Source organism: Sarcophilus harrisii, chromosome 3 (genome assembly GCF_902635505.1).
Source record: "Sarcophilus harrisii chromosome 3, mSarHar1.11, whole genome shotgun sequence".
Classification (NCBI taxonomy): Eukaryota; Metazoa; Chordata; class Mammalia; order Dasyuromorphia; family Dasyuridae; genus Sarcophilus; species Sarcophilus harrisii.
The window spans coordinates 401,655,112-401,668,901 of record NC_045428.1 but is presented as its reverse complement, the minus strand read 5'-3'; the positions used below and the strand labels follow the sequence as shown (position 1 = coordinate 401,668,901).

The window sequence follows — 13,790 nt, the reverse complement described above, 5'->3', positions numbered from 1 at the left end:
AAGAGCCCCAAAGGAAAAACACCTTAACAAAAACCTTAATGACACCCCCCAAGCCACCTGTTTATATGTTTGGGATTTTGTTTTTAAACACAGGAAATAAAATATGTGCGTTCTCTGAGGACAAATCCACATGCCAGGTTTTGGGGACTGAAGCAGACCAGAAAGCACTTCATATTTTATCTACTAAGGAAGATCCAAGTACAAACATACATTTTGGTGCGCAGTTTATTTTTGATTGGAATCATGTCCATTTGGAGGCAAATTAAGGTACAGCTTCAAAGCTTCCAGCCCGTTGCCAAGGCAGCCTTTACTACTCCAAGAGGTGGAGCCTCACCCCTGCTGTATCAGAATAAGGCAAGGCTGCCAGAAAAAAACCTGGCACAAGAAGGGCTATCCAAGAAGGAACCTACTGACTGAAGAGGATTATACTGTAAGCCATGATAGAAAGGGGACATGTTAAACACAGGTTTAAAAAAAAACAACTGACACACAGAAGTCATTATGCTAGTCCTCAAGCAACCGCTAGCATGCATCTTTTTTCCAGTGCTATTCAGGCATGTCACCGACAGCTTTCCTTCTGCCTTAATACTTTGTTTTATTCCAGAATGGAAAACTCATTATCATGAATTCAGTACCCCGTATATTGATGCTTTATTGCCTTATCACCATTAAAAGAATTAATTTAATTTTAATACATTTTTATTGTCATGATTCTTCATAAAACACTTTCAAAACATTCTGTACATTTCCAGCCACTCACAACTGCTTTTTCCTTCTATAAATGTCACTTGGTGGGTGAAGATGCCAAGATATCTCTGTACAAAGATGTACAATATGTACAGTCACTAAATGCAAGCTGTGTCACACGGAGTCTAGGGCGCTAATTCATGCCAAGGTTAAGGGGAGAAAAAACCATTTCAACACAAGACTTAAGCTTGAAACTCTTTTGTGGTTGTTTTTCTGTGCAAATGATTACTTTATAAACAAATATATGTATATATCATATAGAAAGAACTGGTTTAAATTCTCAGTTCAGCTAGAACCATGCAGCTGACTGGACAAATGACAGTGCTGCTCTCCTATGCCTTTCTCCATCACCACCTTTGGCCATGCTGAGTCTCATCACTGTGGTGCCACTGCCACCTTTGGCTGAACTACAGAAACAACAGGAGATTTAAATTTGGGGAGATAGAGGCCAAATTTGTTTTCAATGCCCGCAAAAGTGGCTGTGGCCAGTCTGTATCCACCGATGTGATCAGGGTTGGCAGGAGGAAGGTCCGCGATGCGGGATTTGGGCGTAGGTTCTGAGCCCGAGGGCTTGCTGTAGGTAGAGAGAAAACAAATGTGGTCAATAAAACAGCTTTATGGAGAGAGTAACAGTTGCACTAAGTCTGCAGCAAAGAAAAGTACTTCCCCAGAATGCATGGGCAAGGCCAGAAAGTGTCCCCTAGTGAAGTTATATCCCCTATAACGGGGTTTATAAATAGACCACTGCTAAAACTAGGATGCAAGGGGCAAAAAAGGCCTTCCCAAAGAGGAAAGCATCCATTTAGAGATTAAACTTGTCATCTTGGATACTGGAGCACATGGCAGAGGATGTCATGATCAAGGTTTCTGATGGGTGAGAAACAATGAGAAGGGGAGACCTGGATACCAAGAACTTGTCTTTCTGCTACATGGTCCAGGAAAAAGACACAATATTTTAAATCCAGGAAACTTTAAAAGGTTCCTTAGACAGGAGAAGCCTTCAAATGCAGAAAAACAATATCCAGGGTGGCTTTGGTTTGATGGAAACCTCACTGGAGAATATCCCTTTCTGTTCACTCTGATTCACCATTCACCAAGCAACCTCTTCATTTTGTAATTTGGCCTCCTACACAGATTTATCTGGAAGGTAATTCTTCAGAGATACTGGGAACCAATTTTCTACCCTATATAACCACTATTGTAAATTAGTAAATTCACCTTTTGTGGAACTTGCCTCCACCCTCAAAATAATCAGAAATCTAAGTCTAAAGGGGATCATGGAGTCTATGAAGCCCTCCTCATCTATAAAATGAGAAAATTAAGTGATATCGAGTAGAAGTGGCCAGTGTAGGATTTCAACCCAGGTCCTCCAAGTAATCCTCTTTCCATTGTATTTTCTTTCCCTTCCTAGATGAACTGACAAAATCATATTTCTCTTGATCCATAAAATGGATCTAATTACCATATACCAATATATTGGACATATACCAATATGTCCAGTACCTGGACCCACAGTGATGACCTATGACAGCCTGTCCTATCTAGAAAGAAACACTTCGGTTTCCACATCTGTAAAATAAGGTGTGCAGAGGTGGGGGAGAGTGAGGGAGAGTTGGTTAAGATGATCTCTGAGGTTCCTTCCCAAGACTATAACTATTGAAGTTTTTCCAACTATAAAAATAATAGTAATAACTAACATTATATAGAACTCACTATGCATCAGGCAATGTGCTAAACACTTTACAATTATAATCTCATTTCACCTTCACAACGATCCTGTGAAGTAGGTACTATTATTATCATCCCCATTTTATAAATGAGGAAACTAAGGTGAACAGTAGTTAAATAAGGTGCCCAGGTCACACAATTAATCAGTGTCTGAGACTAGATTAGAAATCCAATCTTCCTCACTCTGGATCTAGTTCTCTACCCTAACCACTAGAAACCGTACCTATCCCCACCATGCACACTCATCACTCTCTTTACCAATAATCAAACTGAAACAAATTATTTAAAATGGGATATTCTCAATCTTTTCACTATCAATAAAAAAAATTTACATGTACTCTATCCTGACCCACAGTAATGATATATATATCTGCTTTGAAATACAAAACTATATATTATTGAATGATAGGACAAAGGGATTAATGATTACTGGAGCTATGAAGGATGGAAAATAAAACATTCTGTTAAAATGCAGATATTTCCAGATAGCACTTTTGTTACCTCTCTCTGTTCTCTCCAAAACAACCTATAAGATATGTCATTTCATCTCCTTAGTGTCTCAATACCACTAGCTTATAAGTATGCATGCCAGAAAGTCTTTTTCTACCTGCTCTTTAATAACCTTAAAAAAAATTAGTATAGCTCAGCTTTCTCTTTATAAAAGAAAATTCACACCACCACTTACAGGCCTCCAAAATCAACATAGAACCATCTCTGTAGAAGTTCATAGGTGACCAATGTAACCCCAAACTGGGGAGAAGATCGGAATACTCGGGCTGTAGAAAGAGAAGGAAGCAAGTCAGCTGGATTTAGCAGCCAAGGGTGAATCTTGCAAAGCAATGAAGGAAGTGTTCTACTTTAAATTGGCCCCTACCTGCAGTTCCTTTCCAGAACGCCGACGGGCCTTCTTCTCTCAGTATCTTTCTGAAACAGTCAATAACGCCACTGTATGTTGTCTGACCAGCGCGGGCTGCCACTTGCAGCCTTGTCTTGATGACATCAGCAGGGGTTACCAAAGAAGCAGCAGGCACACCTTTCAGGAGAAAACCACATTTAATTCACCCAAAGTATCCTGTAAGAGAGAAATACTTCTCATCTCTAACAATATAACTACCAACTTTAACCCTTGTGGGAAGCTTAAACTTTCTTAAACAGGCACTTGGGTGCTAATGGAAAAAAACAAAACACAACACAAGACAACTCTTAGCCACTTCAGGAGTCAGAGCAAAATCTTTCAGTGTTTCTCCTAGGTTAGGAATGTCATATTTTATGACAGGAATTGAAAATAATTCTACATTGTTTGAGTCAAAAGGAACTATGAAAAATTATGCTGTGATTGATATAAACAGAACAATTCTTTCTAAAGTTCCCCCTTGAGTTGTATTATCAATCATTTTAAATACCTCCCCTTTTCTTCTCAAATAAGATGCAAATATTTTCATGGGTAATAAGAAAAGGTAAGATGATGGCATGCATTTAATGAGCTGTTAAATACATCTGACACCAACTTATGGTGTCCTTAGCTAACTTGTCAAACTCACCTTGCTCTGTGAATATTAATAATTAGAATGGCCCACCTGCAGTATGGTACAACATAAAAGTAGGAGGTGACCCCCATTGGTTTCTGAAGTGAGGGCTAGTAAAGCAGACCAAAGAGGACAAACCACCAGTTTAAGAGAAACAGGACAGCTAGCTGTTTAAAGGGCATATCATTTACTGTGTTTGAGATTCCTGGGGTCACACTGACACCGATCAGCAGGATCCAGAAAATGATTTCACAAACACATGGTACACTTATAAAAGCAAAAACAGAGAACAAAAGAATAACACAAAAAGAATTTTTTTAAAAATCAATTTGACCAGAATACTCCTGAAAGAGCTACCCAAGTGAGAAGGGCTGATAGAAGGGTAGGCATGTTACAGAGAAAACCAAATACCACCCCATTCTTGTACTGAATTTCACTATAACTAAGGATAAATAACTTTCCTTAATACAGAATTCTGTATTTTCCTCAGTGGCCACATACACTTCAACTGTGTATGGGTAAAAATTAGAAATATTCACTTCTAATTTTGAAAATTCATATCAAACTGCTGTGAGTGAGAAGTTGGGGTTGACAGCATTTCATGGAAATGACATTTTCGAAAACCATATAAGTTAGGGTTGGTTTATTTACTTGGCTCTCCCAACTGAAAAAGAAACCAACCACAGCTCAACCTAAGGCAAAATGCCTGACTGGGCTTGGCTAGCTCATCTCTTGCTGCTTTTTGTTGTTGATTTGGAAATTGCATGAAGGAAGCTTGGCATGGAAGTGCTGACCCCAACTTAAAATGGGGAGACCCGAGTCAGAACGAGTGAGCTTCAGAAAGGAGCCAGGCCAGCACACCATACAAAATACAAAGCAAATAAACTCTCAGGCTTTCAACTGTCCACTTTAATAAAGATAAGAGGCAGAATAAACCAAATGATTTGCTGAAACATGGTAATGTCTTCCTGCAGCTCTGGTGGTAACCAACCTTGGAAGGAGTTTCTCAGTCACAAGCTAAAAAGTCATGGGCATCTATCTTATTGAAAAAGGCCCTTGCCTGCCTAAAAGGACCCAAAGAAGCCCCTAGGCACCTAAATTTGGGAAGAGAGAGATCTTCAGACTGTCCTGCTCCACCTAGCAGAGTCATATTTTCTATGAAAACAGCGTCTGGACCCTAGACAAGCCTGACAGGTCGTGCTTTTTGAGGTTGGAGATACAATCATACAAGGTCATGTTCTTCCCTCCTCTTTTCCCCCTTATACATATATCCCTTCCATAGCACAGGGGTGGAGATGGGGGACTATTAGGGATGCCCTCTCTTCCCAAAAATCCATGTAAAAATTTTTGGCATAGCAGCGAAGTCTGAATTATTATGATATTAAGAGATAAAACACACTAATATTATATAATACCATGCGTATTTTTTATGCATTTCAGAGTTTCTAAACTTTTTCTATGTTATCTGTGGGCCTGTCATCTGCAGCTTCCTCAAAACTCCCCAAAATTCCCATTTAATTTCTTTTTGCAACTCAAGATATGTCAAAACCATGATGAATAAAGTTGAGATGTGGAAGGGCTAACTATACTTACTGAACAGGAGACTAGACCTAGGATTTCATTGGTACAGGGAATGCCCAAAGGCAGAATCTCCCAATAATGAAGGTTTGTTCCTTCTCTGCAAATTGAAGTTTTAGAGAATTTCCTAGAGCACTGAAGTATTACAGCCAGTATGCCTCAAAAGTGGGGCTTGAATCTTTGTCTCCTTGACTTTGAGGCTGATTCTCTATTTGCTATATCCTGCTGTATCTTTACACTTATTGACATGCAAGTAAATGTTAAGTGATTTGGGACTGTTATGAGCCATTCTCCTATACCACTACTGATAGCTCACTAGAAAATCTTGTTTTACTTACCACTCCAAATCAAATATGAAAGCTCAGAGAAAACTATGAAGTTATAGGCTGAAGTGAGAAGAAAAAAGATTCTTATTCTGACTAAAAACACTTTTTAAACTGCAACCTTTCTTGGTAACTGATTTATAATTAGATAACCGTCCTCCCCCTCCAGAACTCACCCTACCCCTCCCCAACCCCAATTACCTTCTAAATTCCTGGTTTGCCTCACCTCAGATTTACAGTAGGGTAGAAGCTTCTGAAACATGTAAATGATGAAAGCCCAATTTAGATGGGCAGATCTAATTTGGCTACAAGTTGCTAAGCGGCATTAAGCTGTTTATCCACATTATGCAAATGTAATTAGCTCTCATCAGAATTAAAGTATATCCCACAAAGGAGACTGGTGATCATATTTAAACTAAGTCATCTACAAACAATAATCCTGACTCTATAAAGGGAACAGGTACCAGTAGATTCTACATTTCCAAGAGCAGAGAAAAAATAAAAAACTTTTTTGATTAAAAAAGTTACTGTTACCTGCCATAGCTCCAGCTGCCAGGAGATTTAATCCTCCAACCCGTCCATTTTCATCAGCTAGGAGAAGTTTGCAGTGAGCATAAACAGGAAAATAGATGGCAGAGAAGGGAATGTCTCGGAGGAAACACGCTTTGGCACCCTGTCACATACAGAGAAAACAGTGCACACCAGTTGTATAAACAGGGAGAATTAAGCTAGCAAGTTATCCAAGTGGGACAAAAAGGTCTCCAGGTGAAAAGCCAGTTACAACTTCAATAGTTTTTTAAGGGCATGGGGGGGGGGGGAATGTATGTGGGGAAGGAGAGGAGAAGGAGGGGGGTAGTCATTAAAGATGAGGGCTATGAGGAAGAGTACACACCCATAGTAAGACTTAACACAACTTATCTTAACGAGGAGAGCACTGTACAGAGTAACAGTGTATTGTAAAGATGATCAACTGTAAAAAACTTAGCTAATACAGTTGTATTGTATTGTATTGACAATGATCCAAAACAATTGCAAAGAACTGGGATGAAAAATGCTATCCACCTCCTAAAACAGAACTGATGCACTCTGAATGCAGATAAATGCATAGTTTTTCAGCTTTCTTTATTTTTATTATTTTATTTGGTTTGGGTTTTAATTTACAACATGACTAACATGGAAAAATGTTTTGCGTGACTCCACCCACAAAAGTGAAATCAAAGTATTTGCCTTCTCATAGGGGAAAGGGGCAAGAAGAACAGAGAGAATTTGAAATTCAAATGTTTAAAAAATGATTATTTGTGGATTACTTTCATTTATGTTTTTCTTCCCAGGTTATTTTTACTTCTGAATCCAATTTTTCTTGTGCAACAAGAGAACTGTATAAATATGTATACATATATTGTATATAAGATATACTTTAACATGTTTAACATGTATGAGACTGCCTGCCATCTAGGGGAAGGATGGAGGGAGGGAAAAGTTGGAACAGAAGTGAGTGCAAGGGACTATGTTGTAAAAATCACCTATGCATATGTTCTGTCAATAAAAAGCTATAATCAAAAAAAAGTGATTATTAAAAAAATTTTACATGTAATTGGGAAATAGTAAATAAGATAAATAAAAAGACTTTTAAAAGAAAGTGCTAATAAATGCTTCCTGGTGAAGAAAAAAAAACATTCCTAAGACTCCCTAAGCCTTAGTCAATATAGGCTAGTCACTAGATAAATGGAACCACTATAAACTAAGGAGGTATTGGTGTGTCTGTCACAGACTATTCTTTTTAAAATTAACATATTTTCATATATAACCTATGTTAGATTACTAATCATTTTAGGAAAAGGGGAGGGCAGAGATGGAGAAAAATTTGGAGCTCAAAAATCTTATAAAAATGAAAGCAAAAAATTGCTTTCACATTTAATTAGGAAAAAAATACTATTTAAAAAAATTAATACCATTTCATAACATCATAGGATTATAGATATAGAGTTAGAATGGACCTTAGCAGCCATCTAGTCTCATTTTATAGATGAAGAAACTAGTCATAGAAAAGTTAAGTTACTTGCCCAGTTTGACACAGCTACTAAATATCTGAAGTGGGGTCTAAACCCATGCCTTATATAGACTTCAAGTAAAGTGCCCTATCCACCAGCCTCACTGCTGGTAGATCGAGTGGATCAAGTAATTTAATGGGTAGCTATATCTGGAGAAGGAGGAATATTGGGGCATAGGAGAAATCTCGAGGCCATGATTTTGTTCGCAAATTACCAGCTGAGTATCCCTTTGCTAAAGAGAGAGAGCTAACAAAGAACCAAGTCAGTCCCTAGTAAAATATAGTAACTACCAAGGATAAGGAGTTTTGTTCACTGGCTTCTCTCTGCAGGGAGGTACTAAAGTTGGAAAGCAGAGGCAAGAAACAGTGATCCTTATCTATTCCCCTCCTTTGAGGAAGGGAGTAGAGATGAATATGGGGATTATTTGGCAAAAATAAGGTTTTTCAGTTCTGACTGTCAGGTTAAAACTGCCAGTTAAAACCAGAGATAACGTGCTCCCAACTTCAGTGAGTCCCTTTCCAAGCTACATCATCAATTATCCATGAGTTACCAACTGCCCGATCTTTATCAGAGCAGATGATAATTCTATATGCATATATTTTTTCCTGATTTATTTTTTTTAAAAAGACAAATGTCAGTCATGGGAAAATTGCAAGGTTTCCTTAAGGCACTGTATTGAGAAATGATTTAAAATATCAATACATTTAGCTAGGGGCATAATGGGAGAAGGAATAATGAAGGACAAAAGAAATCCAAAATCTTAGCCTCAAACTCCCAAATATCGGCACTCTCATTGTGCCATGGAATGGTGATAGCAGGACTCTTTAGACAACATTAGAGCTGTGTGACTCTAATCCATAGAATTCCTAATAAAAGCTGCCACTACCAAAGCAAATTTACACGATTCTAAGGTGTTAGCTTTATAAATAAATCCGCTTCCAAGAGGATGCTTTGGAAGGACGGTGCACAGCTGCCTGTAGGTACAGAATTTACCCCCTTGTACCAGTGAAGGGAATAGGAAGAAAGACTTCCTTGTTTAAGAAAACTAATAGCTTCTGCTCCATTTCATCTGATCTGTAATGATGGGAGTAAGTATACCTGCAGGGAAGGAATCTGTTGACTGGCATTTTGCTAAAGTACAGTACGGTGTGGGCTTTTTTTTTAAATGGAATTCATTATTGACAAATCCCACCACTTAACTTCTTAAACATCTGAATCCTACCAAACTCTACTACTGTTTCCTGGTCGTCAAATTATTAAGACAAAAGAAGGCTCCCACTGGGAAGATAACAATAGAGATAACAGATTCAAAATAAATGTAAGACAATTTGAACTCCAAAACAAGCACAAAGGAAAAGCTGAGAAACTTTTCACAAACCCCACCAAATGAAAAGATGAGTGGCTGAAGCCAGTGGGTCTGCAATAGAGGTCTCCCTGGGGAGAGGCATAAAAGCTCAGGGAGTGGAGGTGGGGGCTGGAGACAATGTTTGTACATCCCATAGCCACCACTACAGTGTCAGGTGTTTTTCCTTTTGTTTTTTCTCCTCCAGGGGCCACTGGGCAGGAAAACATGGGGCTGGTTTTGTTTGTTTTAAATGTGAAAAGCTCTTGTTTAACACAGTTAGATTTCACATCTTTCCCAACTAAGGTGGGACCTCTGTGGAGTCAGTTCCACACTCTAGGGAGACTACCTACCTTGTATAGTCCAAAGATCCCTAGATCCCGAAGAACATTCAGGGCACTGACTCTGGGACCTGTGGTGATCTCCCCAGCCACCTGCAATCGAATCTTCACAATCTCCAGAGGATTAGTAAAGATCACCTGAGAGCCTCCGGCCTGTAAGATAAGGAAGGAAAGAAATGAAAAATTCCCTTAATTGGGGAGTGATGCTAAAGGGATCAGTAAGCCATGAACAGTCAGCTAGCCTTTATTATGTGTCAGGCAGTGCTCAATACAACACCCTGTAAAGATGCTCTCCCTTACCTGGGCTGGATTGCAGCTGGCCTCTCCAGCCCAGACCTAAGGAGCTAATCCTCATGCTTGGCTCTAGCCCAATTCTTGTTGTATTGGGTCTTTTCATTTTCTAGGCTGGAAATGTGAAAATTGTTGGTGAGTTGGGTTTTTTCTTTCTGATTTTTTTCCAATCCGAACAGTCCCTGACTATCTTTTTTCTGATAACCAAGAAAAAATAAGGATCTCTACACCTGAAAATGAGATAGATGGAAGAGTCCTTGGGTAATGTTCATTAAATGGGGGACATTATATTTAAATAAATGGGCACTTAATTTATGTTTTTAATCAATTATAAATAAGAACATCTTGCCAGGTAAACAAGTAATCTCCCTCAGCATATTCTCTTTTACTAGTCTAAATCTTTTCCCCAAAATCAGTCTATGGCATATTAAAAACCTAAAGTTATGCATGGGGCATAGATGTATGGGAGCTAGACTTGGGTCCAGAGAAGTTGTGAAATGATTTGGTCAAAACGACATGGGTTGACAGGATATATAAGCCAGGGTCTTCTGATTCTAAGACAAGATCTATAATGATATTCCTATACATTTAGTACCATTATTTTCTTTTTTTACATAAATTATTGAATTTTTTTTTTCTGGTGACACATGTACATTTATCCCCCCCAGGCAATTAGGGTTAAGTGACTTGCCCAGGGTCACACAGCTAGGAAGTGGTGTCTGAGGCCAAATTTGAACTCAGATCCTCCCAGTTTCAGGGCTGGTACTCTATTCACTGAGCTACTTAGCTGCCCCCATTTATTTTTTGCATACATATTTATTTATGAATCATGGAAGAGAAAAATCAGAACAAAAGGGAAAAACCACAACAGAAAAAAAATTAAAAGGGTGAAAAAGTGAATATAGGATGTGTTGATTTACATTCAGTCTCCATAGTTCTCTTTCTGGATGCAGATGGCATTTTCTGTTCAAAGTTTATTGGGATTGCCTTAAATCACTGAACTGTTGAGAAGAATCAAATTTTTCCTAAGTGATCATTGCATAATCTTGCTGTTACTGTGTACACTGTATTTCTAGAACCAGTATTTTCATTCATTCACTTTTATGAAGCTCCTATTGGATGTACCTACTAAATACTTGTCAGACAAAGTCAAAACCAAACATCCTTGTTCTCCAAAGGGTACCATTGCTTCTTACAATGTTACCTGTGTGATTCAGGCACATTACCTACCCTCTAATCTCCATAAAAATGAGGGAATTGAATTAGGTGAGCTGGGAGATCCCTTCTGGTTCTAAATCTATAATCTACATGCTACCAAATGATATACACAGATCCTGCTCATCTTCTGAATTCTCAGACACACACTTGTATGTAATGCTTTTCAAATTAATTGTTCAGTTTCTTGCCTCCCTCTAAACATTAATATAACATTCTGAAAATCCTTCTTGGCTTTTATTTCTGAGCCTTGTAGAGAGCAATCAATATAACTCAGGCATCCTCAGGACTCATCAGAGGGGGAATGAGCCACTCATGTTCAAGTTTCAAATCTAACACCATGAACACAGCTCAGAGACAGATCACCACTTACTTAAGAGAGGCTTAGACTTCCTAAAGCACAGCTAACCCATAGAATGCTTAAGTCACCAGGAGTCTATGCTCACAGCCCACCCCCTCCTCTCCAAAACAACACATGTTCTAGCAGTCTGACTGACAGAGATCTCAATTGAGAAAATGAGTGTTTTGCATCTAAAATTTACAAAGCACTAGAAAAGAGAAGGAACAGCACAAACAAGTTTAACTTGAGTGCTAACATCTCTTCCTAAGGTTTCTACAATTGTGTGTGTGTGTGTGTGTGTGTGTGTGTGTGTGTGTGTGTGTGTGTGAAGTTTCAATTGCCTGAGCCCTCACAGAGAAGGAAAATTCCTCTTTGCACATTTCCATCCCATAATGGTAAGCTCTTCACAAAGGCCTGTCCTGCTGCAAGAGGCCTTTCACCAAGCAATATTTTGCATCCAAGTGACATCCTCAATGGGGGATGAGTACAGAGAAAAAGCCTAAGCAACATCCTTTTTAAGACTGCATTAGAAGTGACCTGGGTCCTATCCTGTGCTTTCTACCAAGCAGAAGGAGCACACAATCTGGCTGTGATTTTATTTTATTTTATTTTTTTTTACTTATGAGCCCAAGTTTTCTTTTATTTTTCCTAAAGCAATAAAATATGTACAAAACACCCTCAAGAGTAATGACTATCTGCAGCTGAATATCCTTGCTTTACTCTGGCTAAAAATCACAACTTCTCTCCACAGGCTTGTCGGTAAATTGACTATCCCAATTATTTGGAAATGAAAATGTGGGGGCTGGATCCTGCGCCCTCTCCCCATCGTGGGAAACCTATTGCTCATTATGATCCAGGACAGTAATCCCTTCTTTGTCTATAGAGCAGGGAGAGGCAACAAGTTTTTGCTGCTCAGTCTCATCATCTCCTGAGACTGGAGCCATATGCAACAACCCAGCTCCGCACCCCCATAATGCCATTGGCACAATGGCCCAACACAATGATTTGACCCAGTTTTGCATCTTGATTTTCCTCTGTGTGTCTCTCCCTCTTTTAATCTGTTGCCCAGCAGGAGGAAACATTTCAATGTTTCAGTCTCAGCAAACAATATTTTTTTTAAGAGATTGCTGGGTGACAAATTATGTTAAAATGATAATCCAAGTAATTCCTCTTGATGGAGTGTTAAAGACCAAACCAATTGGAAAAGTGTATGGACTTCCCTGAAGTTATGCTTTAAAATAATGGTAACAAAGAGAATCTTGGTCCAAATGTTCTCCATTTTCTAAAGTAGAGCAAAACCACAGATGACAAAACCACATATTTTGAACATAATACAGAAAATTTGGGACTACCAGACAATGTCAGCCCCTGGGTAATGTTCATTAAGTGGGGATATTACATTTAAATAAATGGGAACTTAGTTTATGTTTTTAATCAATTATAAATAAGAATATCTTGCCAGGCAAATAACTAATCTCCCCCAATGAACACATATACCCTCATTCCCATAATGGGACCAGTTTCAAATTAGTTCCCTCTCACTCTCTCCTTTAAATGGATATTTCCACTCTTTTAAGCAACATACCAAATTACATTTTGAGTTATATAATTCAATAAACATTTCACCATGGGAAAGATACCAAATTTAGATAAGACACAGCCCCTCTCTTCTTGAAATTTACAGACTGGAGGAAAGGCAGAATTTGGGATATATACATAAGCAACTATAATGTCTATTGCAGGAATGAAATGAATATATATAAAGAATAGCATAAGTAAAAAAAGGGAAAAGCTCAGAGAGCAGAGTGTTCAGGGAATAGAGGATAATCCAGATTGTCTGAAGAGAATATATTAATGGTATTAAGATAACATTTTAATGGCCCTGAATATCAGGTAAAGGAGCATGGATTTGGGAGATAACAAAAGGCACTGGAGGAAAAAAAAAAACCCAGAAATTCAACTTTGTTACATATTTAAAAGCAAGTTGTACATAATAGATTTGCAATTTCATGTGCAATTATCTTTTTTATTATGTTATGGTGATACTCATTTTATCCCATAAATTTCAAAATAAAATAATTTACAAAGGTTACTTTTTATTTTTTTTTACAGGACTAATTGTTGGTTCTCTTCTATGCTATCTTTTAGCAAGTAATAATGTATACAATTATGTCTCAGGTGTTTTGTAACACTAAATCCAAACAATGTGCACTCATATGTATAGATATATACATATTCTTTCCAAGACACCAGTAAGTCATAAGATATTTATTGAGTCCCTGCTATGTTTCACAGTTATAGGTTCTGC

At 38.2% G+C, this 13,790-nt stretch overlaps 1 protein-coding gene across 2 annotated transcripts in view; it reads right to left on the bottom strand.

Annotated features, from left to right (window-relative positions):
* Positions 1 to 207: 207 nt before the first annotated feature.
* Positions 208 to 13,790, bottom strand: part of SLC25A12 (solute carrier family 25 member 12) — a 114,174-nt gene continuing 100,591 nt past the window's right edge. For both annotated transcript variants that reach the window (XM_012544818.3, XM_012544819.3), the window contains 5 exons: positions 9,649 to 9,789; positions 6,437 to 6,575; positions 3,350 to 3,508; positions 3,161 to 3,251; positions 208 to 1,321 (listed from right to left, as the gene is read on the bottom strand). In XM_012544818.3, the coding sequence (XP_012400272.1) occupies positions 1,123 to 1,321; positions 3,161 to 3,251; positions 3,350 to 3,508; positions 6,437 to 6,575; positions 9,649 to 9,789 (729 nt within the window). In that variant the 3' untranslated portion in view covers positions 208 to 1,122. The remainder of the gene's footprint in view (positions 1,322 to 3,160; positions 3,252 to 3,349; positions 3,509 to 6,436; positions 6,576 to 9,648; positions 9,790 to 13,790) is intronic.